Source organism: Palaemon carinicauda, chromosome 9, assembly GCF_036898095.1.
Source record: "Palaemon carinicauda isolate YSFRI2023 chromosome 9, ASM3689809v2, whole genome shotgun sequence".
NCBI classification, from domain to species: Eukaryota; Metazoa; Arthropoda; class Malacostraca; order Decapoda; family Palaemonidae; genus Palaemon; species Palaemon carinicauda.
The window spans coordinates 75,598,316-75,623,276 of NC_090733.1; the positions used below are offsets into that span (position 1 = coordinate 75,598,316).

At 41.1% G+C, this 24,961-nt stretch overlaps 2 protein-coding genes across 2 annotated transcripts; both read right to left on the reverse strand.

The window, feature by feature from the left end:
- Positions 1–4,239: 4,239 nt before the first annotated feature.
- LOC137646489 (uncharacterized) lies at positions 4,240–4,875 on the reverse strand. Its single transcript, XM_068379595.1, has one exon. The coding sequence runs from the start codon at positions 4,873–4,875 to the stop codon at positions 4,240–4,242; it is 636 nt and encodes a 211-aa protein (XP_068235696.1).
- A 19,282-nt stretch (positions 4,876–24,157) lies between these two features.
- LOC137646491 (uncharacterized) lies at positions 24,158–24,754 on the reverse strand. The gene has a single exon (XM_068379596.1). The coding sequence runs from the start codon at positions 24,752–24,754 to the stop codon at positions 24,158–24,160; it is 597 nt and encodes a 198-aa protein (XP_068235697.1).
- Positions 24,755–24,961: the final 207 nt, after the last annotated feature.

The window sequence follows — 24,961 nt, forward strand, 5'->3', positions numbered from 1 at the left end:
TGCCATCTATTGATAAAGCAATCAACTAAAATTCACTGGAAAACAAGAATTTACTCCCTCTATAGTAATACACTGGACAACACTGAGATTACCAAACAATTCTTCTTCACCTAAGGGGTTAAATACTGCACTGGAATTGTTCAGTGGCTACTTTCCTCTTGGTAATGGTAGAAGAGACTCTTTAGTTGTGGTAAGCAGCTCTCCTAGGAGAAGGATACTCCAAAATCAAACCATTGTTCTCTAGTCTTGGGTAGTGCCATAGCCTCTGTACCATGGTCTTCCACTGTCTTGCGTTAGAGTTATCTTGCTTGAGGGTACACTTAGGCACACTATTCTATCTCATTTCTCTTCCGCTGGTTTTATTAAAGTTTTTATAGTTTATATAGGAAATATTTATTTTAATGTTATTGTTCCTAAAATATTTTATTTTTCCTTGTTTCCTTTCCTCACTGGGCTATTTTCCTGTTGGGGCCCCTGGGCTTATAGCATCCTGCTTTTCCAACTAGGGTTGTAGCTTAGCCATTGATAATAATAGACTAATAATAATAATAATAATATGGTTTAAGGACAACGTCTTACAACGCTTCATTCTCAATTCAGCTCTCCGTTTACTTTGTATATATTTTCCTGTCAACGTAACAAAATTGTTGTTTATTTTGTCATGTGTAAAACCATCTGCTCTTTCATCTTGTGTATTATTCATTATTGTATGTTAAACTTGGGCTTTTACATTTATCAAAATGTTGACGTAAAGAAACACAAATGCCCAACCTATCACACCAGCTTACGGTCGGTCAGGGCACAGTGTAAAATCCGGACGTCGGATGCTGTCCGGGAGAATAGAAAATCGCTTGTATCACCGGGAAAGACGCGAAAATACACCTCTTTTTTGTGACTGGTAATGTTCACTGATACTTTCTGTTATTTTATGAATAAAAGTTCGAAAAATATTGGTTTATTTTAATGTTATTGAGAATAATCTGAATCGGACGTCAACATTACACTATTTAACTGCCCGCTATTCTCAATAAAATGAAAATAAATCAATATTTTTCGAACATTTATTCAGGAAATAACAGAAAGTATCAGTGAAAATTACCAGTGTCAAAAAAAGTGGAGTATTATGGCGCCTTTACCGGTGATACAAGCGGTTTTCTATTCTCCCGGACGGCATTCGACGTCCGACGTCCGGATTTTACACTGTGCCATCGGTCAGTCACTTGCCCAGCAGGACGCTACCTTTCCGTCCGCAGAAATCTATGTCATTCACCTGTCTCGTGTATAAACTATCATTCGACTTTGATCTGTCTCTCGTTCCACACATTATTATTATTATTATTATTATTATTATTATTATTATTATTATTATTATTATTATTACAAGCAAAGCTATAAACCTAGTTGAAAAAGCAAGATGCTATAAGCCCAAGGGCTCCAACAGGGAAAATAACCCAGCGAGGAAAGGAAACAAGGAAATGAATGAATTACAAGAGAAGTAATAAACAATCAAAATAAAATATTCTAAGAACATTAAATTAGATCTACCATATATAATCTATAAAATCTTCAAATAACAAAAAAAAAGAGAAATAAGATAGAGCAGCGTGACCGAGTGTAGGCTACCTTCAAGCAAGAGAACTCTAACCTAAGACAGTGGAAGGCCATAGTACAGAGGCTATGGCACTACCCGTGACTAGAGAACATAGTTTGATTTTGGACTGTCCATTTCACAGAAGAGCTGCTTACCATAGCTAAAGTCTCTTGTACCCTTACCAAGAGGAAAGTAGCCACCGAACAACCAAAATGCAGTAGCTAACCCCTTGAGCTAAGAAGAATTGTTTGGTAATCTCAGTGTTGCCAGGTGTAAGAGGACAGTGGAGAATGTGGAAAGAATGGGCCAGACTATTCGGTATGTATATAGGCAAAGACAAAATGAGATGGAACCAGAGAGAGAGGGATCAGTCAATAACTCTCTCTCTAGCGGTAGTATCTCAACGGGTGGCTGGTGTCCTGGCAACCTACTACAGTATTGCTATTATACAATATATACATAAATCTTGTATGCATCCATCATTATTTAACAGTACTCCAGATGTAAACAGTCTAAACTAATAAGCGTCATCTGATGCCAGCGCTCCCTACTAACGAAGAAAATGCTCACGGAAATTCTAGAGACTTTTCGGTCTCCCTTTACTATCTTTGCGAATTTGTGAAGCGTAAGTGACCAAAGGTAGTGAATAGAAGACCGGAGAGTCGCTCATATTTCCGAGAGCGATTTTGCTCTCGTTGGTAGGGCACGTTGGCTGATTAGCTCGGGCTTTGTTTACATTCCTGGACACGAGAAAATTAAAGAGCTTTTAGTATGAATTAAGTTTGTTAATACTACTGAATAATGATACATACACTTATGATTAGAAAATGAATGTTTTGTAGTAAATAAATACCCACAGTAGTGTACTGCTGTCAAGGGTTTAAATTCTAGTCTCCCCAATGCCCCCCCCCCCCCCGTGAATTTTAGTTGAGCGTGTTGTTAATAGATGGCGCTGACCTGAGAGCTATTGGGCACATATCTTTATTTTATTTTTGTTGTGGAACTTTCCGGTCTTCCCTTTACTTTAACAAATTAATTATCAAAAAGATTTTTCTTCTTTCGTTAATGTGTCCCTACAAACACTGGGTCTCAATTTATATTATTCTTTAATTCCCTATGTTTGGAGCATAAATTATTAATTTTGAAGTTAAAAAGCAATGAAGCGGATGGTCTTATGAAGATTTCATAAAAGGATTACTGAATATTTTGCTTATTGACTCTGTTACACTCTTAGTATTCATTTTATTTATATGTTAATACATTCGATAATAAATTAACTTAGTCTAGTGTATTTTTTCACGTCCAAATATGATATATATTATCAGTTGTTGATCTAATCATTTGTAGGTATCTTCAAAAACATTGTTGTCAATCCAATCTACTCCAGCAGGGAAAACCCCGACCGGAAACGCTTGGTGGAGGGGGGAGGGAAGTGAGAGAAAAGGGAATGACTGTACTAGAACCTCTGACGATTATGAAATACTCCCAAATCAAGTCGTATGTTGGAGCTCCTCTTATCCTGTCACCACAAGCCATAAAGAATATCGCACATTTAAACTAAAAAAAAAAAGAAAAAGAAAAAAAAGATAAGCATATCTAAAACTGATAGTCTTATCTAGAACCGTATGTTGGACCTGTCACCTATCCTGGAGAGAGGGATAGGGATGGGGGTATGTTATGTTGGGATATGGGTAGGCTACTCATTCACTCTTAATATCGCACAGTGCATCCTTTTATAGTACTCAAAGTCCAATGGGTATTTTGCCCCCAATAATTCTACTGATCTTCCTTTTACTATGATTATTCCTGGCAATAAATTTTATAAGTAGGTGTTTGAGTAAGATTTCAAGTGTTCTACTAATTGTGTGAAGAATTTTATTTACTTTTTCCTTCGTTTTGTATTTTGTTCCCGATCCGACTAATATAGTAGTTATCCTTGAATTTTTTGCGTTTACACTTTACGTTTTTTTCTATCGAGACTCGGGTGGACTGCGTTAAAAGTTGTTTAGAAATACGTCATGTCTTCGTGACGAGCAGGAAAGAGAACTAGAAGCCATAGCCGCCGGCTTTGACCTAGGATTGGCAACGGAAACTGACCAACTGAATAGGAAAACGACCCAAGAAGATGTTGATGAAGACAACCAGGAATGGACCTGTATGCAGGTTGGGTATACTTAAACACGAGCAATGTGTAATAGTTATGTATTCACAATTCAATACATGGTGAGCAGCAATGCAATAACAATGTTGAGGCCACGCTTGCTCCAGCGAGACTGCCACAGATTCAATATCTCCCGCCTTTAATAGATTATGGCGGGAATACAAATAACTTTCAAAGTGCATTATATGTAAACATCCTACATCCCCTCTCTAAAATAAATGTATTACATTTTTCATGAAATTGAGGGTTTATCAAGTAATCATACAACAAGAGAAGTATAAGGCATACTGATGACAAAATGGTGTTATATAAAAGATAACACAAATCATATAAGTGGAGCGCGATTACGTGCTCATTGCAAAGTAAGACGACATTTAGTTGCATGAAATTATCAAATTATTACAAACTGGTCACATATTCAGTACAAAAAAAAAAAAATCAAATTGTGCATAATTAAAGAGAAATCAAATTGTACATAATAGAAAAATCATAAAATATAGTCTTCATGCCAACTCGGAGGATTTATTTTCCTGGTCCCTCTTCTGGGTTGGGGGTTGCCACACGTGTCAGCGGGGGAAAGTGAACGAGTAGGTGGGGGGAAATCCTGCACTCTTATTTCCCGAAGATGTTTTCTGTTTCTCGTTGATATTCTTCCACTACCATCTAGTTTTATGACATATTGGCGGTCTCCTTTCATTTCAACGACCTTTGCAATACGATCCCAGGCCTTAGAGACAACATTTTGCACTGCTACTGTGGTACCCGCTTGCAAGGGGCGGAGTCTCTTTGCACTAGAATCATGACGGAACTTGACATTTCTCAGGTGTTTACCCATCTTCTCCTCTCTGTCTATCATAATGTCTGCCCACTGTTCTGTTATCTTATGATAGCTTTTAATCATGGGGACTGAGTCCCTGAGTTGTCGTCCCATGGCTAACTGTGCCGGCGATTTATCGATGTCTCTTAGGGGCGTATTTCTATATTGCAAAATGGCTCTTGCAAAACTATCTGTGTCGAGGCTTCCGTCGCTTCTTGTGTTATCTTGAATGGTTCTCTTTGCTGTGCGTACTGCTGCCTCTGCCCTTCCGTTGGATTGGGGGTAATGGGCTGAGGATATTCTCATCCTAACACCCCATTTCTATAGGAAACTAGCCATCTCAGTGCTTACCAAATTGGTGCCACCATCGAGGGAGATTTCTTCCGGGGCGCCCCACTGCATGAAGTATCGTCGGAAGAGGGGAATCAACTTAGCAGAAGTGGCACCATTTGGAAAGAAGGCAATTTCCAGCCAACCAGTAAGCCTATCTGCATATACCAGATATTGTTTTCCACACATTTGAAACATATCCGTGACCGTTTGTTGAAAAGGATATTCAGGGGGTGGGGTAGGCAATAGCGGTTCCCTTTGTTGAGACGGAGCGATGACGTCACATGTTCTGCACTGCATCCTCTTGAGTTTCAGTTGACCCTCCATCCCAGGCCAATACACAGCCTGTCGTGCCCTACGAATCATTGAATCAGAACTTTGGTGGCCTGAGTGTAGGTTAGAGACAACTTGGTCTCGTAGTGACACAGGTATTGCCAGACGTATGTGCCCGTCATCGTATGAATACACCACCAGTTCGTCCACGATGCCAAGTCGATCCCGTACACTAAAATACGGCTTTATGCTGGAGTCGACTAGATTTCTCGATACCGGCCAAGAACCTGCGGCTACCATACTCTTTAGCAGCTGATATTCCACATCGCTTTCAGCAGCCCTTTTAACAGAATTCCAGTCGAGGGTTATGACGTCATCACTCAGCGACGTCATCAGTGCTGCAACGCATGAACTCTCAACTTCCTCCCCCATCTCACGGTCACTCGCATTTATTGGGCTTCTGATTACTGGATATCTCGAAAGAGTATCGGCTGCTGAGTTTTTCTTCCCAGGGATATATTTTACTGTGAAACTGTATTGTAATGTTTTTTCCTTTAATCGAAGCAAACGAGGATTTGCAATGTCTTTCAATTCTCTGTCCCCAAACACTTTGACTAGCGGACGGTGGTCAGTAACAAGGATAATATTGGGACACCCCAGTAAGAATAATCTAGCTTTCTGAAAGCACCATATCATGGCGGAAGCCTCTCCTTCAACGACTGCATAATTAACTTCTGCCGAGGTTAAATGTCTGCTTCCACAGAGGGCAAGCTTCCACCCCCCTTTGTAACAAAATGGGACTTTATCCTCTTCAAAACTGCAATGTTGTTGTAACACCAGAAATCCCATCCCATCACGCGACCAGTCAGTGATTACTGCAGTTCGCCTGGATTTATCATAGTAGGCCAATCCATCCCCAATCAGATTGCATAAAATTTCTTTAGTCTTTTCGAACGCATCCTGTATCATTTCATCCCAGTATACCTTTCGACTTGTAGACTTTTTTAGTAGGTCTCGAAAGGGTTCCATTAATTGAGAGGTAGCAACGAATGGGGCCAATTGGTTTACGAGGCCAAACCAAGATCTTATGTCAGTGATGGTTGGTTGATTTGGCATTGGGAAGTTCTTGATTGCAGACAACTTTTCCTCACCTGGCTTGAAATTGTCCCAACCTAATTCATAGCCCACAAAGTCTACCTCGCATTGGCAAAATTGAAATTTTTCAGGATTGAGGGTAACTCCGTTCTCTTCACATACTTGTAAAAAACTTATCGTATGATGGAACGCTCCTTCCACAGTATCATCATAAAGGAGAACATCATCGACACATTTAGATTTTCTCGGAATGTCCGCTATTACATCATCAAAGCGCTTTGAGTATGCATCCGAGGCAGAGACATGTCCCATTGGGGTCCTACAATACTGGTACCTACCCCATGGGGATATGAAGGTAGTCAGATGCCGACTTTCTTCATCTAATTCCACTTGGTGAAAACCAGAATAGGCATCTATTACAGTTTTGTATGAACGTACAGGTACACCGGATGCCATGTCGAACGGGGCAAAAGTGTGATGAGTTTCTCTTTTGCAAAATTTGTTTAGCCTTTGGTAATCCACTGTTCTTCTTGGGTTTCCATTCCTTTTAGCCACTACCACCATTCGCGCACACCAATCGGTTGCAGTTCCTGTAGGAACGGGGCGGATTATTCCCAGTTTTACATCGTCGTCCAGCTGTTTTTTTACCTCTTGCTCCCAATGTTTGGGAATTGGAATTGGCGTATGGCATGCGTATGGGACTGCATCAGGGAGAAGGTGGATATGGTGTGGCTTTCCCTTCATTACCGGTAAAGGATTCCGTTTAGTATTGAATACCGTACTAGAGAAACGCTCCAAAATCCACCTTTTGAGCTTAGGTACGTTGGCCTCCTGAGAGGAGAACGGCAACTCTATGACGTCATGGTTGTTGCTCACATCACTGGTGACGTCATTGACATCCACACTATTGGGCCGTTCCCTACCAATATTATTTACTGATATCCCGTCTACCTTAACATGATGGGGAAAGTTCGCATCCACTAATCCTAAACACTTACATACATCTATAGATAGGTATAGCCTAGAGACACCGCACACTACTAACACCTCTATATTTAGAGCAATATTTCTACATAATGTTATTGTACAACGCACACTACCCAGTACTCTCATGGGTTTTTCGGCTGCATGATTGACCCTGGCGTTCGAACGATGCAACTGTTTCACGTTCAGTCCTAATTGATGCAAAACCTTTTCCCCCATAATACAAACTTCAGCCCCAGTATCGGCAATGGCATCAATAAATGCCTCATACATTGGTACATCACGTCTCATTTTATGTTCAATTTTTACGCGTGCATACGGTAGTTTTCCCGACAATGCTGTCACCTGCTGGACCCCACAATGTTGCACTAATGTGCATGCCGTCACTGACATAGTGTCGTCATCATGGTCGACTTCAATGCCCGCTGCCTTGTTATTCACACGTTTTTTTCTGCAATATCTAGCTAAATGACCCTTTATACCACAGTTGTGGCAACACACTTCATTTGCATAGCAGCTAGATTTATTTTTCTCATGAATGCGCCCACAGTTATCACATCTCTTACCTGACATGAGCAGCTTACTATCCTTCTGTCGACGAAAGTTCGATTTTACTGCCGCAACATCACTATGTTCTGTTTCATTACTATTATATGGCAGCAATTCCTTCCCCACCTTGGCGGTAATGAGTTTCTGGTTAAATTTGTTTGCCCCACTGTCCCTCTCAGCTGCCTCATATATTTCACACTTCTGTAGAATTTTGGCGACACTGTTATATTTCTCGTAGTCCTGGAGTATTTCTTGTTTCAGTCCACAGTTATTTAAACCACTGGCTAACCTGTGGGTCAGCATATAGTCACTCATGTCATTTTGGCACTGAGGGCAGCGGAAAGCACAATCTAAAGCCAATTCCTGACACCGATGTACATATGTCTTCGCAGGTTCCATAGGCCCTTGCTGTGCACTAAAAAATTTATCCCACAGAATTGCACGATTTACAGACTTTTGAGTCACTTCTTGGACGGCATCCAATGCCTGATGTAAAGAAAGGGCTTTCCATTCATCGGCCGTATAACAGGCGTCCAATGCCCTTTGCAACTGATCATCGCAGTTCAAACGAATGCTCAGCACAGTATCTTCAGTTGCAACCCTGCCAATTTGGAACCAATCTGTCATTGACCTACGCCACTTCCTAAATGCTCCTTGTGACATTTCGTACGAACATTTGTCGGGCATAATTGCCCTCATACCTGAGGGGGCACCACTGCTCTGTCGCTGCTGCAAGAAAAGGTTTGCCATTGCATTCAGAAGGTCCTCATTCCCATCATTGATGCGGCCACGTGCAGCCCGTCGAAGGGTCCCTCTTCTTGGTGTTGTTGAGTATCTTGCACCCGACATCTTGAAGGCTTCACTGTAATCCTACTCACTGCGCCATGTATGCAGGTTGGGTATACTCAAACACGAGCAATGTGTAATAGTTATGTATTCACAATTCAATACATGGTGAGCAGCAATGCAATAACAATGTTGAGGCCACGCTTGCTCCAGCGAGACTGCCACAGATTCAATATCTCCCGCCTTTAATAGATTATGGCGGGAATACAAATAACTTTCAAAGTGCATTATATGTAAACATCCTACAGGACCCAAGTTAACAACAGGAAGAAAAAGCAAGCAAAAAGGACTACTGCCACCGAAAGACTTCCCTCAGAATCAACCTTGACCGAGGCAAACCAGATAACCTCGCCAGTAGAGGGCCAGAGCAGATGAAAAACCACCTACCTCAGGGTGTTAGCCAACAACTCCTCAGAGGCTTTCAGAGCCATAGCGGCTTTTGAACTTAAATGCAAGAACTTGAAGATCCAGGCTAAACCAAATAAGCATGGCCAATGGATCCTATCCACAAAGGACGCTAGGCTCTCATCACACTAAGAACCCCATCAGATATACAGTTAAAGGAACTGAACGAAGAAGAGAAAGTGAAAAAAAAAGCTGTTGTAGTTGACTACCCAATGGAGATGTTGGAAAGCCACTTAACTGACTTGAGAAACATCACGGCTGCTGAGAGAATGAAAAATAAAGCCGGTTGCCTAACCAAGGCCATCCTTGTGACCTTCTTAGGGCCACATCCACAAAAGGTTGACCTATGGATCTTTGGCATTTTCTAGGTAAAGAAATATTACCGAGACCCTCTTAGGTGCTACAAGTGTCAGAATTCGGCCTCCATAAGGAAGTGTCAAGCAAAGTTTGACACATGTGCTGTGTGCAGTCAAAGGCATCCCACACAGGAGTGCATTGATAAGCACAAGGCGTGCATACTAACCAGCTCAAGGTGCCCAAACTGCAAGAAGCAGCACACGACCATGGCATGGGGATGCCCTAAAAGGGTTGCTAGGGTCATGGCAGCCCTCCCCAAGGAAAAGAGAGAGGAGCCTAGCGGCAGAAAGGCTCCAAAACCACTACAGAGAAGAAGATTCTACACCCAGGAAGAGCTCAGAGCGTCGGTCTTCCACAAGAGCCCCCACCTCCACCGCACAAGCACAAGCTCCCAAACCTCTACCAAGGACCGTTTTCATTAAGACAATGGTCCTCAGGGAAAAGTTGACAGACCTTATCACTCGAACAGTGACAGGAAGGATCAATGCAGGCCCTATCCAAGCCAATTTAGAAGAAATTTAAAAAATTTTTCTTACCAAGGCATCCAAGTCCTCCTCCCCCTCTAACTCTATCCAGGAGGCAACCTTAACCACTCATAACCCGACACCCAAACCTACCATATCATCCCCAATTCCTCAGATCGTATCCCCATCATTCCTCTCACCTCATCCACCACTCCATCAACAGACGTTAAGGCACTTGCCTTCGCCTCTAGGGATCCCAAACAGTTCTCTTCAACCTACAAGTCGGAATGAAGATCCTTAATTGGAACACAGCCGGAGTGAGGCCTAAAATGTCCTCCCTAATTGCAGTCTGCAAGACCGAGGAGATTGATGTCATCCTGTTGCAAGAAAAATTCCTAACAGCAGGCACAAAATTAAGAATTGCAGGTTACATTGCTTACACCAACCCTCAGATAGACACTGACAAAGGTCTAGCTACACTGGTTAAAACATCAACACCAACAACAAGGATACACAATCCATTTCCCTGTGGCAACAATGTAGAGACGCTAGCATTAAGAAGGACATTGTTTAACCAAAAAATAGACATCTACAATATCTATAGGAAAATAAATAGAGAAAAACCAGGAGAACTACAGCTGACACAGTTTTTTACGCACACAGAAGGCTCACCAACAGTTAAATGTGGGGATTTTAATGCACATCATCCTATATTATCATCCCCATCAGCAACGAACCCGTCAGGAGAGCATATGGCCTTTGCCCTAGGGGAATTTGAAGGAGTCTCCCTACTAAACAGGGCACCCTACATACCATAAGAGGAGGCTGACTAGATCTGACGTTTGCCACAACTGCAATCAGACACCTAACCAGATGGTGAGTGCACTCAACCTTGGTCAGCGACCACTTTGCCACAGTAACAGAATTGGAGATGCAACAATTACCTCCAATACCACCGGGAATGAGACGTTTCGGCGTAGCCCATTTGGCGTCTCCGTTTTGGCGTCGCCAGTTAGGCGTAGCCGATTCGACATAAGAATTTTTCGGCGGAGAGACTGTTGGCCGTCAACTATTACTTTGTAATATATATATATATATATATATATATATATATATATATATATATATATATATATATATATATATATATATATATGTGTGTGTGTGTGTATATATATATATATATATATATATATATATATATATATATATATATATATATATATATATATACATATATATATATATATATATATATATATATATATATATATATATATATATATATATATATATATATATATATATATATATATACATATATATATATATATATATATATATATATATATATATATATATATATATATATATATATATATATATGTATACATATATATATATATATATATATATATATATATATATATATATATATATATACATATATATATATATATATATATATATATATATATATATATATATATATATGTATATATATATATATATATATATATATATATATATATATATATATATATATATATTTAATCATGAATAACTTCTTTGTTAAAGTATAATTAGCTCTCACTCACTTTAACCATTCTAAGAAATTGAATTTCTAGAAAAATTAATTGCTGGATACCCACCTCCCAAAAAAATTAAAGAAATATAGAGATGCTGATGAAAGAATAATAAAAATAGTAATGGAAGTTGCATCATTAAAGCCTATTGATTTCCTGTAGAGTATTGCTCATAATCACGAAATGAAGAATTAATTCCTAAGGTTAAAAAATATTTGCTTAGTTTTAATTTTGTAATACAATATTTTCAACCTAAAGTTTTTAATACGCATTATTCCATTATTGTTTTAATAGGATCCTTTACACTCTTAAGTAAATAAAATCTTTATTTTTTTTCCAATCAAAGATTTTTATTTATATTATTCCTTGATTTTATTTCTAAATTTCCATACATAAATAAATAAATAAGTCATTGTGTGTTTTCAAAAACAAAGACGCCGAAACAATCTGACGCCGAAACAATCTGACGCCAAAACGGCTACGCCGCATAGTGCTGCTAGTTTTCTGATGGAGAATCGGCTACGCCGAAACGGCGACGCCAAATGGGCTACGCCGAAACGTAGCAAACCCAATACCACCACCTCCGCCAACATGGAATCAAGACCTGACAGGCTGGGTCAGCTTCCGACTAGCCCTCGAAGAGTGGGCAGCAAACTACAACCTTCCTGATGAAAAACTAGAAAAGGACCTAGTTGAAGCATTTCACAATGCAGCAATCAAAGCAATGCCCCTGCAGACAGGGGAAAGAAACTATGCCGACAAGGACTCCTGGTACTACTGCCCAGAAGTAAGAAGACTCAAAACACGGCTAAGCAGGGTTACAAAACTCTACGGAAGAAGAGCCACAATGGAGAATAGAGAACTAATGCAAACACTTAGAAATGTCGCCCAACAGAGAATTCATGAAATAAGAATAGAAAAATGGATAGAATGGGGCACTAATTTTTCACAGTAAGCAATTCTCTCCGAACTATGGAAATGGCTGAATAGAGTAGCTGAAAAAAAGAGGACACCATATGCAATTCATCCACATCCCCATGAAGAGGCAGAAAGGCTAGCAACAGCCTTCACAAGCAAGACAGGCTCAGCTAACCTATCCCCTGAAACCAGAATGCTTCAGGAGCAGCTGGCACCGGTGTGACGGTCTGAACGATCCCCCGGTCTCAGAATTCTCCTTGATAATCTGCGCATGCGCGAACATTACCGTTTGCCAGTGTATACGAGGTTGATGTTTTATTTTCCTGTAATGTTAGCGTGCACAGCTCAACATTACCGCTTGCCAGTACATACGAGCTTGATGTTTTATTTTCATGCGAGCGAAGTGAGCTAATGGCGGAAAAGAACCATTATACAATGTCAAGGAGAATTCTGAGACCGGGGGATCGTTCAGACCGTCACACTGGCTAGGTGGGAGGAGATCAACGCAGCCTGTCAATTACAGGACGACACTGACACCCTATACACAATCGAGGAACTGAGAGCAGTGTACAAAACAGGCAAAGACACTGCACCATGAGCAGACAGAATAACCTACACCATGATCAGACACATGGCTCCAGCAGGAGAAACCGCATTCCCGAGGTTAATGAACAAGACATATATTGAGCACACAAGGCCCTAAACCTGGAGGCAACAGGACCTTCGGCCGATCCCCAAGCCAAAGAATCCGGAAATCCCGAGACCAATAGCTCTAGTATCCAGCATGGAAAACAACAGGAAAAAAAAAAAAGATACTAAACAGAATGAAGTACAAAATTGGTCCCCTGCATAAACAGCTATATGCATATCAGGAAGGAATTGGAACCTCTGAATGCACAACAGATGTTCCCAGCTGTATAAACCAGAAGAAGGCAACTATAGTCTTCATAGACTTTGAGAAGGCCTTCGAGCTAGCCAGCCCAGCAAAATTCCAAGGAGTGATATCAGCCTTTCATGACTTGGAAAATGGAACTCCACAGGCAGGAATTCTTAGCCCCCTCCTTTTCAACATCTTCATGGAAAATATAGCCTCTCTCCAACTCCCTAAAAGAGTAGAGATATTCATCTATGCGGATGATGTATGTGTAATAGCACGAGGACCAGTCAGAATAGTAAGAAGGCAGAGGGCACTGAATGACATCATCCAAAAATCAAATGAGCTCGGACTGAAAATAAACATAGACAAAACAAAAGCTATGGCAGCAAAAGCCCCAAATCCCTTACAACCACTCATCATAGGAATGGAACCCCTAGAGTGGGTGGATAGCTACACATACCTAGGATTTGTCATAGACAAACAGCTTTCCTTCAAGGAGGAAATCAAGTATCTCAAAGACAAATCAAATGCAAGACTGGCAGCCATGAAATACATTTCCAAACTAAAAGACGGAGAAAATGAATACATTCAAAAGAAGTACTATCTAGCCTGCTCCAGAACTCTTTTGGACTAAGCAACTCCCACCCTAACAAACCTGACAGACACCCAAAAAGCCACTATAGAAGTAATACAAAACGATGCCATGAGACTCATGCTAGGGGCACCCACGTGGACAAGGCTGTGCAATATGAGGCTTGAAACCAACCTGCCGTCTCTGGAGGACAGGATTGCACAGATAAATGCGTTCACCATAGCAAAAATGTTTCTCTCGGACAGAGACTCAATAACAAAAAAGAGAGTAAGAGAGGAGCTCAAAAAACACCCTGAGATTCAGACCCAAGCTCCTATGGCAAGGATCACAGCAATAGCATAAAGAGCCTGGGAATAGCTGAAGAAATTTTGCAACTGAGCCCAGACACAACTCGGGGCACACAGCATATCCCACCCTGGAAAAAAAGAAGCGGTGACCTTTAAGTAAACAAAGCTTGCAAGAGCAAAGGAAGACTGCACAATGGAGGATCTAAGAACTGCTGGCCAGGAAGCAATCAGGAACACAGAAACTGCCGGGGCTCAGACCTACTACACTGATGGCACTAGATCCTGGAATTCAGACAACAGGAGCTGCAGTGTACTCCAACTTCACGGCCTGCTGGAGAACATCCAACTATGCCTCCACCATGCAGAATGAGCTTGTTGCAATACAACAAGCACTAAAACACTCAATTGAAAATGAAGAAGGACCTGTAGTCATCCATACTGACTCAAGATCCTCAATGCAAGCCTTGCAACAACTAAAGAACAAAGAAAACAAGGCTCTACTAGCTGATATCAAATCACTTTTATATCAGCACAATGAAAGAGGCAGACCTGTGACTCTCAACTGGATTCCCAGTCACATAGGAATACCAGGGAACGAGAAAGCAGATGAATTAGCCAAAAGCACCAGACACATAGACAGGGTACAGGTGCACATACAGCCTGCACTGCAACAAATAAAAAATAAAATAAAGCCACAGCTCAAAGAAAATCTGATCAAGGACCTAAACAAGTGGATAGGGAATAACTCCCCTCTTCCACATGGTACAAATGGGCCACTGATCTAGTGCCTCCCCCCATTAACAGACACTCACCAAGGGAAGAGACTGTAGGCATTCACAGACTCAGGCTGTGATACAAAGCACGTTAGAAGATGTTAGAAAACAATGAAAGACTTTGTGAATACTGTGACGTTACACCACAACAGGCCCTCCTGCACTACCTACTAGAATGTAAGGAGACAGTACAATTGAGGGGTAACCTACAAGTGGACATCAACTCGCAACACGCCATGCAGACTGCAGCCACACTGGCAAAAGTAGTTGTTGAAATCATAGAAATACACAGACAGTTGCTTTCAAACCCACCTCCACCGAGGTGATGTAACCTCTGAATTCCTCATTAAAATTCATCTTATCCACTCACTGTAAGACCATATACACATCATCCCCTGTATTTTTTCCAGAACTTTTTCTACTACTAAAATATTCCGCAGGAACCATAAGGAGTAAAGGGTTGGACAACCCCACCTACAACATTTCTCTACATTTCAAAGGCCTTAAAAACTTTCAAACTACCAATATCTGTGACATGGTGGCCCCTTCCACTACCACCATCATCGTTCCTTTGTTCACATCTGCCTCTACAACTAAAAACCTTTCAAACTTACTTTTGATTTCACAACCAACCTTCTGAATTTTTCAGATTAACTACGGACCAACCAAAGGAAAGGCCCATGCCAACAGGAAGTGTTGGCTATAATACAAGCAGCAGCAGCAGAGACAGACCTTAAAGTGTCGTTTCAGCTCCCGACCAGGAAGGACGTCGCTCTCTCCAGCTAAAGGACCTGCTTACCCGGCACAGGGGACACCAGTCTCCTATGCCTTTTCTCTGGATTTCCTAATTCGGTTAGGATTTCCCAGGCGTTATGTCCGTGTCATTTAATAGGCTTAAGAATTTTTTTTTGTGGGACTTATATCCAGAATGGCTCCGCCATTGTAGAAGACTATACTCAGATGATACTTCAACTTCAAACTGCAAAGACTGCAAATGGTACTCTTCTTACAGAGAGGACCTAATCAACTATGTTGGTTTCGGGCCTGCCAAGGACCCAAAAATGTACCATCACAACCTAAGATGTGAGTGCTATAACTGCTTTGCCTTCAACATCGCTTGTATGCCCTTCATCAAGGAGCAAGAGACCAGGCCCAAATTCTGGGATACAACGCTACTGTTCTTCAAAAGCACATACACCAGTATCTTTGCAATACCCCACCAGCTCTCCAAAACTACTTTCTACCACACGCCGCCTACAGAAACCCCCCACTACAAAGTGTGTTGCTGTGCAGAATATCTGCAAGAGTTCTGGCTTTCTGTTCAACCCACAGGACCAGCATCCAGGGAACAACAAGCACCTTCTCCAACCCAACTAGCTACCAAAAAGAAGGCAGAACACCCTCCTGCACTGAACAACTTGCCTCCCCCCTCGGAGTCGCAAGCCTGTTGCCCAGAAGAGGATGCAGTTGCAGCCACCTCTACATAAGAGGCAGACATATCTGCCATGGACCTAGATCCTGACAGCCAGCCCACCATGCCGCCTACAGAGGCACACCTGCAGGTTTGCAACTGCACTGTGTGCCTGACTTAGCGCCTTGTTGAAGCCACTGCCATCAGCAGCACCCAAGTTTCATTGGTGGCCTCACAGCCAACAAAAACTCAATTTCCTAAGCTTAGATTACCAGCCACCTGGAGAGACCCCATCATATGTGGCAGTAGCTGCTATGGCAGCTGCTAATTCTAGTCTCCAGATTACGGCTAGACCAAACTTCAAAGGATACATCATTATCACCCCCAAGGATCAAGATAGCGCCAGATTCCTCCGTAATAAAGCCACCCTCACCTATGTGGATCCCACCAAAAAACAGAGGAAAGCAGCAATATAAAACTACCCAGTCAAATGCCGATCTCCCTCATTACAGATTGCAAAAACATTGCCCAAGCCAAACGGAAGTTGGGCAGTTGCAAGGCACCAACCAAGGTAGTCATCGCTACCTTTGTAGGACCCATACCACTTGCCTTAGACCTTGGACTGTGGATAACTCTCCCCATAAGGGACCTCGACAAGGAACTACTCCACTGCTTCAATAGCCAGCGCTTTGGACACCACAAGTCTGAATGCAGGAGTCAGGCGATCTGTATGGGTCTGCAGCGGCAAGCATCCAACACAAAACTGCATTGACGAGCACAATGCTGGGAGGGAGACCCGGCCTAAGAGCCCCAACTGCACCCGGCCTCACCACATCTGGAACAAAAGATGTCCAGAGCGTCTTAAAAGGCTGGAAGCTTTGGAAACTACCACTCCTACCCCTGCAAATGACACACTGACACTGCAACCAAAGCTACAGAGAATACCACACAAGAGACCACCTCAGAAACTGTCCACCGTTTCTGTACCAATTGCTGCTCCTGCGTCTAGCAATGCCACCAGCCCAGCCACTAACCCTGCACCGACCTCCACATACACCTTGCCCAAATCCTTCTCCTACCCCATCCCTTCTATCCTTCTGCCACTAATTGGACCCATGTCCTTACAAGACCTAATACCCATTACCATCCACCTTGTTTCCCGAGTCCTATCCCTCCTCAACCTCCATGGCCTTGGTCAGACCCTAAACCACATCCTCCTACTCCTCCAACAAAGCTCATTGCCACCCTGCCCCCAACCAGAGATAAGTCCTTACACTTGAATCTGCTTCTTTTCTCTTCTACTTAAACATCCTCCTTTCCTCTTCCAGTCTATCCTACTCACTGGGACTTGCTACTATACCCCTATTCCCTACCACTAAAAAAATTCTTTCTGGCTCCTAAAAGGGACCGATTTTAAGAGCTCAGGGGCGAGCTACTTACTCAATTGGTCTTCGGGCCAAGCAAGATATTAAAGCTCTGGAGCAGAGCAACAGTCTAGGCTCTTGGTGCAGAACAATACTTTACTTTTGCCTTGATGGCTGCTTTTCCGGTCCCATACAGCAGGGGAACCCCACTCTCTACAGGCCCTCCACTGTTGTTTTACCTTGTTCGTTCAGAGTATTTAACATTTCATATCGCGTATTGTTCATTTACTGTTAAATCGTCACTGTTGTATGACAGTTGAAATAAGAAAGTTCAGTTTCCTCCTGAATACTTGAAAATTATTTACTAGTCCCTGGTCATTGTATCCACCAGGTAGCTTCTTTTCTTTTTCATTTTCCATTATACCATTCAGGAGACTATATAACTTATTTATGTCTGTTGCTGCTTCGAGGATCTTTCTCTTATAGTATTCACTTTTTTTCCTTCTTAGTAGGTAGTTATATTGACACGCAGCAGTTTTGTATTCTACCCAAGTACTTTCAGTTTTTAACCTATTCCACTTTCTTTCTTTACGTCTTTTTTCTCTCTTTACCAGTCTCTCCATTAAACCAAGGAGATTGGTCTTTTACGGTTATAGTCTTTTCCATCGGTGGGAACATAGTATCATATTCACTTTTACTCACTTTATTATAAGTGGTCATAAGACAGTTAGTGCACTTAGCTTCTAACAGACGTTGGTCATCATGATCACAGGGAATGTTGATAGCATCATTTATTTTCTTTGTAACTTCTCCAATAAATATGGTAAGAGAATTTTTTTTTTATTTATGTCTAAAGTTTATTTTCTTTACTAATGCATGTTTCTGTAGAGGTAGACTAAACATAATAAGTTTATGTACTGGGGAGATAGTACATTTCTCTTCGACTTTTATATCAGATACAATATTATTCATGTCATCACTCAGAACTAAGTCAAGCTTATGCCCAGTTAAAGTAGTTGTACAGTAGACATTATTCACTAGTCAATATGATTCTAGTAACTCCCTAAATGCCAAAGCGTCAGAATTTGATGCGTCATCCATCTAAAAATTGAAGTCTCCACATATAACTAATTCGTTTTTCTCCATGATAATCATCTCAATGAGAGCACCGAGTTCTTCAAAAAAGATACTAGTGTTTGCTTTAGGAGGTTTGTAGATTGTTACAAAGGATATTCTTCTATTTTTTGGCGTAAATTTTATTTCTATATATTCAAAGCTTGTTACACTAATTCTTATCAACGTTTTGAGATTTGAGTAACTTTATGAATAAAGAGTCCGACACCCCCACCAGACCTACCTTCCCTCGGTATGTGAAAGAAGGCATGTTTGAGGGCGTCATTTCAGTGATCTTTGCCTTGTCAAAGTTATTTAACCATGTTTCAGATAATGCTAGCATATCTAAATATTTCTCGTTTATCAATTCTCGAATTTGAACAGTCTTATTACCTACAGATTGTATATTTATATAGCCACAATTTATGACATCCCTAATAACCATGATCAGTATTTTTCGCTAGTCTTTTCAATTCCAAGTCAAAAGCATTGCAGTCTCTAGAATTTACTGTGTGGTCACTTGGTCTGTTTAACATTGTGCAGTTTATACAATTTGACACTTCCGAATTACACTCCCTGGTGGAGTGTCTCCCTGAACATTTCCCGCAGACTTTATCTTTATTCTTAGACTTGCAATCTTTTTCAAAATGTCCATACCTCTGACAGTGGTAGCAGGTGATCACGTGGTACCTATCACGTATGTTATAGATACCGTATCGTAACGAAACTTTGTCCCCATTATCATGAATAACCCTCCGAACTTCAGGATCACATTTCAGCACATAGTGGGTAGTCCCCCCCGAGGCATTTTTTATCAGGACTACACTTGTCTTATATTCTATATTTTGGATTTGGTCTCGGTGTGACGGTCTGAACGATCCCCCGGTCTCAGAATTCTCCTTAACATTGTATAATGGTTCTTTTCCACCATTAGTTCGGTTCGCTCGCATGAAAATAAAACATCAAGCTCGTATGCACTGGTAAGCGGTAATGTTGAGCTGCCCACGCTAACATTACAGGAAAATAAAACATCAACCTCGTATGCAATGGCAAACGGTAATGTTCGCGCATGCGCCTATTATCAAAGAGAATTCTGAGACCGGGGGATCGTTCAGACCATCACACCGGCAGCAATTTCTTTGAATCAAAGCATTTACTACATTGTCTTCATCATTGTACACATTGCATATCATTATTTTTGGTTTTAGTTTTCCGATTTTTCTCGTTTCAGTGTCAGCCACCAATGTCTGAATTTTGTTTGCCGCCTCTTCTATGATCATATTGTTTGCAAAGTTTACAACAACATTTCCATTAGTAGTTGACCTCGTGTTAAGTATAGGAATGTCCTTAAGTGCTTGTTCAACCTCACATTTTCTTTCAGTAATTTTAGTTGTTGTATTAGTTGATTTAATTATCAACAGATATTTTTCCTTAACTTTGTCAGCTAATGTCGGTTTCTCCGGTTTTGGGTCTATCAATGTTTGAAGTGTTGCTTTAATTGATTCCATATTCATGGCAAGAATGTCAACTTTCTCAGTGAGGTCGGTGGTCTGGGTGGAATTTGCTGCGTCTGCGCTAAGGTCTGCAAGTTTGTTTTCCAAGTCATCTATTTTCACATCATGTTCGTTCAGGGGCAGATCTCTCACGTTCACATCTTCCTTTAATTTTGATATTACTAAATTGCTTTGTCTGGCTTCACGTACGTAGTATGGGCATAACCAGTCTAGGTTATTTCGTTCATTCTCACTGATGGCTGTCACTATATGCACACATTTCTTATGGTAGATTCTATTACATTCACATACTATTCATTTTTTCCGTTCTCCCTCTGTGATATTACATATGAGGCAGACATAGTTAGGAGCAGACATAGAGTATTGTTTCTTATCCCTTAGGTTTCTCCATAAGACTAACTAATATTTTTTCAATGATGATATTCTAAGCGAGAAAAAGCTAAAACATGACTCAGGGCGTGTATAGCAGAGCTCGACTCAACACATTCACACTCTAGCACTCTAGCCAGAATTTACACTGAGTGCTCCTATAAGAATAAAATATTGCTGACACAACAGCTCTAGGTGCAGAGCTACTTAATTGACTTGGGGGCTAGGACATATTGTCCAAAAAGCCCCCACCCGGATAAAATTCTGGTCAATCTACAGCAAGCAAGCGATCATAACCTGCGTAACGATTATTTTCTTAAACTACGTGTTTTAATTTATATATTGAATATAATTTAAGTAATTTTAGTATTGCTGATTTGTAAGCAGCTTTTATCTCTCAATACTAACTCAGGTCTGCTTAATTTTAGGATTTTATGCCCGTTGCACTAGCCCTGTGCTAATTACTCTTTTAGATTATTAATTTTTGTATGCCAGCTTAAGTAGGATTATTATCATATATGTTTTCTTGAGTTGTAAGATTGTTCTTTGTACTTTGAACAAATTCCCGCCTTCACCTCACTCCTTACAAAAATATAATGCCTTGGACAAAATTCCTGATATGGCACCCCAACAAGACTTGCCTGTCAGAAGCTAACTCCAGGTAAACCAATTTGACCTTGTGAAGTCCCCAATGTGAGACACCACTCTGACTGGACGGGTCAACCTCTTCACCTGTCGGGCAGCTCTGGCTCACCCCAACTTCCCCAAGCTAGATTCGTCCCCCACCAACCAGAGGAGGACAAACAAGTTCTAGTGTCCTGACGGCTAGAGAGAGGAGAGGAAGAGGACCCTGGAAGCTGTGCCAGTGATACTGATCAGCCAAGAAGAGAGGGACACAGAGGGATGGGGCAGTCAGCAAAAGGTGAAAGCAAGCTACTTAACGGCCATTTTCGGGACAAGGGCTACTCCATTAGTTATTGGAAGTGAGTGCAGGTAACTTATGTGGGCTCACAGTAAATTTTTCGCATTCTAAGGTTAGATTTTAATATTACGTTATTTAGGTATTGCTGGTTTTCTACACAATTCGGGCTGAGCACTTGGTATTTTTTTTTTTTTTTTTTTTTTTTTTTTTTTTTACAAACTTTGTGTACAATCTTTGCTTTTAGAGACTGGTCAATTCTCGAGTCACAGGACCACGTGCCCGACTCCGATTTAATCCTTTACTAATGCAGAAAACGTCAAGTCAAGAATATTTTTATTACTTCTTTATTTTTGCTAAAAGCTGCGTTTCTTTTATTTTGTTTGATTGTGTTTGCTTGATCTTTTCTGATTTTGTTAAGCTATTCAATTTAGCACTGTAATTTTTGTAATGAAATTTATTAGATTAGGTTATACATGTTCGTATTTTTAATCCCTTTATTTGATTGATTGTGTTTGTAATATATGTATTTAGTTCGGGATAGCATACCTGAGATATTGAAAAGAGTAAGTTCATCTAAATAGCTTAAAGGTAAGCGAGTGTACGCAGTATTCATTCTCAGTGCTTCGAAGGTAAAGGTCCTTACTTTAACTTTACTTCAATACATCCCAGCTCCGATTCATTACAATTGTCTTCATTCATACCGTAAATTCCTGTTGAGCATCTCACTGGCGTTGCTAGGACAAAGCTGAAATAGAGCCTAAGAGTGAGGTGGCTTTAGTTATGACAAAGCTAAAGTAGGCCATCAAATTTCTTTTGTTACGTTTGAAGTTTTTAGGCCTCTGGACATATGAAGCTTCTCTATTAAGAGTGAAGGTTTGTGAGCTACATCCCCAAACCTTACTATTGTTCTTCCTATGAACATTAGTAAGGTTCCCAATCCAACATCCTTGCTGAGAAATGAAATCATCAGAACGGCAGACAAAGATGACTTAACATCAAAACACTCTGACCTCTGCAATCAAAGGACTCAAGGATCACCCTAAATCGTAGATAGTTTATGCAAATTTGTTAACGGTGTCTATGGGGCCCCATTTCTTTCTTAGCTAATGAATAGATGGGTATGTTATTTGGTTCTTTCTATCTGGCTATGAACATTTGGGCGTGCATGCATAAATTTTTTGTAACTTTCAAATCCTGTGTTGTTGTTACGATCTCAAAATCGTTACAGGATCTTTTAATAAGTAAAAAAAATGTTTACAACAACAACTCTTAAAACATGGGAAATGAATATAAAAAGAAACTGACGAAAAAACACAGCACGTTTATTCACAAACTCATAAAGAAAATTAATGTTACTTCTTCGGTTACTTTAACTGACAAATCAAATCAATCAAACACCAAAAGAAAAAGGGAACAGACAGTAAGGTAGAAATACTTAAGGAATAGTTTTCTGCAGCTGCTCAGATGATACTGGTACGGAGACTTCAGGCTTAAGAATGTTGCAGAAGGGCGGCTGAAGTTCAGATGAAACTGGCACGATGACTGGATTCGAAGACGTCACAAAAGGGTGGCATCAAGAAGGGACATCAGAAGTCTTCTTCCAAGAATTCGAATATACTGTTGAAGTGAGGCTTGAGAACATTGCAGAAGGGCGGCTGAAGTTCAGATGAAACTGGCACGATGACCGGATTCGAAGACGTCACAAAAAGGGTGGCATTAAGAAGGGACATCAGAGATCTTCTCCCAGGAATTCGATGATACTGTTGAACTAAGGCTGACTGCTGGCAGTGTTGGCTACTTCTCGTCACAAGCAGGAAGGGGTGGCTGCTTCAATCTGTCTCTTCTTCTCGGCCATAACAGGATTTTTTGGAGATAGGCTTTTGTTGTCTGAAGGGAAGGTTAGAATCTGGCTCTATCAAACTTCTGGTCTTCTATGTTTCTTATCTCGTTAGGACTTGGATCTTATCTGCTTCGGGCATAGTTCCTCTCTTGTCTTATGTCCTGTCCTATCTCTCTTAAACAATCGTTCGTTTGTAGTATATTAAAGCCAACACTTCTGGTTGGCACGGGCCTTTCCCTTGGTCGGCCCATAGGTAACCAGCAAATTTTAAGGTAGGTTGATCATTTAAAAAGAAATTTGAAGAGTTCTTAGAAGTAGAGATAGTTATGAACAGGGTAAGGATGATGGTGGTAGTAAGAGAGGGCCATCATGTCACGGATGGTGGTAGTTAGAAAAGTGGGGTGTAAGGCCTTTGAATAGTAGGGAAAGATTACAGGTGGGGTTGTCCAACCCTTTACTCCCTAGGGTCCCTATGGAAAGTTTTTAGTAGTAGATCAAGTTCGGAAAATACAGATGATGTGAATAGGGCCTTACGGTGAGGGGATGAGATGGTTAAATGAGTATTCTAAGGTCATTTCCTTGGCAGAGGTAGTCTTGAAAGCAATTGTCTGTGTCTCTCTATGTTTTCAACAATTGCTTTTCCCGGTGTGGCCGTGGCCTGCCAGGCCTGTGGTGAGTTGGTGTCTATTTGTAGATCACCTCTCAGCTGAGTTGTTTCCCTACACTCTTGTTAGGTAGGGCAGGAGGGCCTGTTGAGGTGTGACATCACAGTGATCACAGGGTCTTTGAGTGTTGTCTATGATTTCCCAGTTAGCCTTGTATTCCAGTCTGAGCCTGTGTATGCACAAAGCCTGCTCTCTTGGGGTGCATCTGTCTATGAGTGGAGACTCTAGCTCCGTGGCCCATTTGTACCATGTAGCGGAGGGAGAGCCATTCCCTATCCACTTGTGCAGCTCCTTGATTAAATTGTCTTTAAGCTGTGTTTTTATTTTGCTTTTAATCTGTTGTAGTGCAGGCTGTATGTGCACTTGTACATTTTGTATGTGTCTGGTGCTTTTGGCTAGTTCATCAGCCTTCTCATTCCCTGGTATCCCGACGTGACTGGGTATCCAGTTTAGAATTACTTGTCTGTTTCTTTCATTATGCTGATACAAAGGTGTCTTGATATCAGCTAGCAGGGCGTTGTTCTCTTTATTCTTTTCTTGTTGCAAGGCTTGCATTGAGGATCGTGAATCAGTATGTATGACTACTGATCCTTCCTCATTATCAATAGAGCATTGTAGTGCTTGTTTTATTGCAACAAGCTCTGTCTGCATGGTGGAGGCATTGTTGAATGTCCTCCAGCAGGCAGTAAGGTTACTGAAGAAAACTGCAGCTCCCGCTGTTTGGGTTCCAGGGTCTACTGTACCATCAGTATAGTAGATCTGTGCCCCTGCTGTTTATGTTAAGCGGATTGCTGTCTGGGCTGCATTTCTAAGTTCCTCTATTGTGCAGTCTTCCTTTTCTCTTGGAAGCTTAGTATA

What these genes read in the sequence shown, in the direction of transcription:
- LOC137646489 (XM_068379595.1), bottom strand. Translation starts at nt 4,875, where the DNA reads ATGAGAATATCCTCAGCCCATTACCCCCAATCCAACGGAAGGGCAGAG.
- LOC137646491 (XM_068379596.1), bottom strand. Translation starts at nt 24,754, where the DNA reads ATGCAGACAGAGCTTGTTGCAATAAAACAAGCACTACAATGCTCTATT.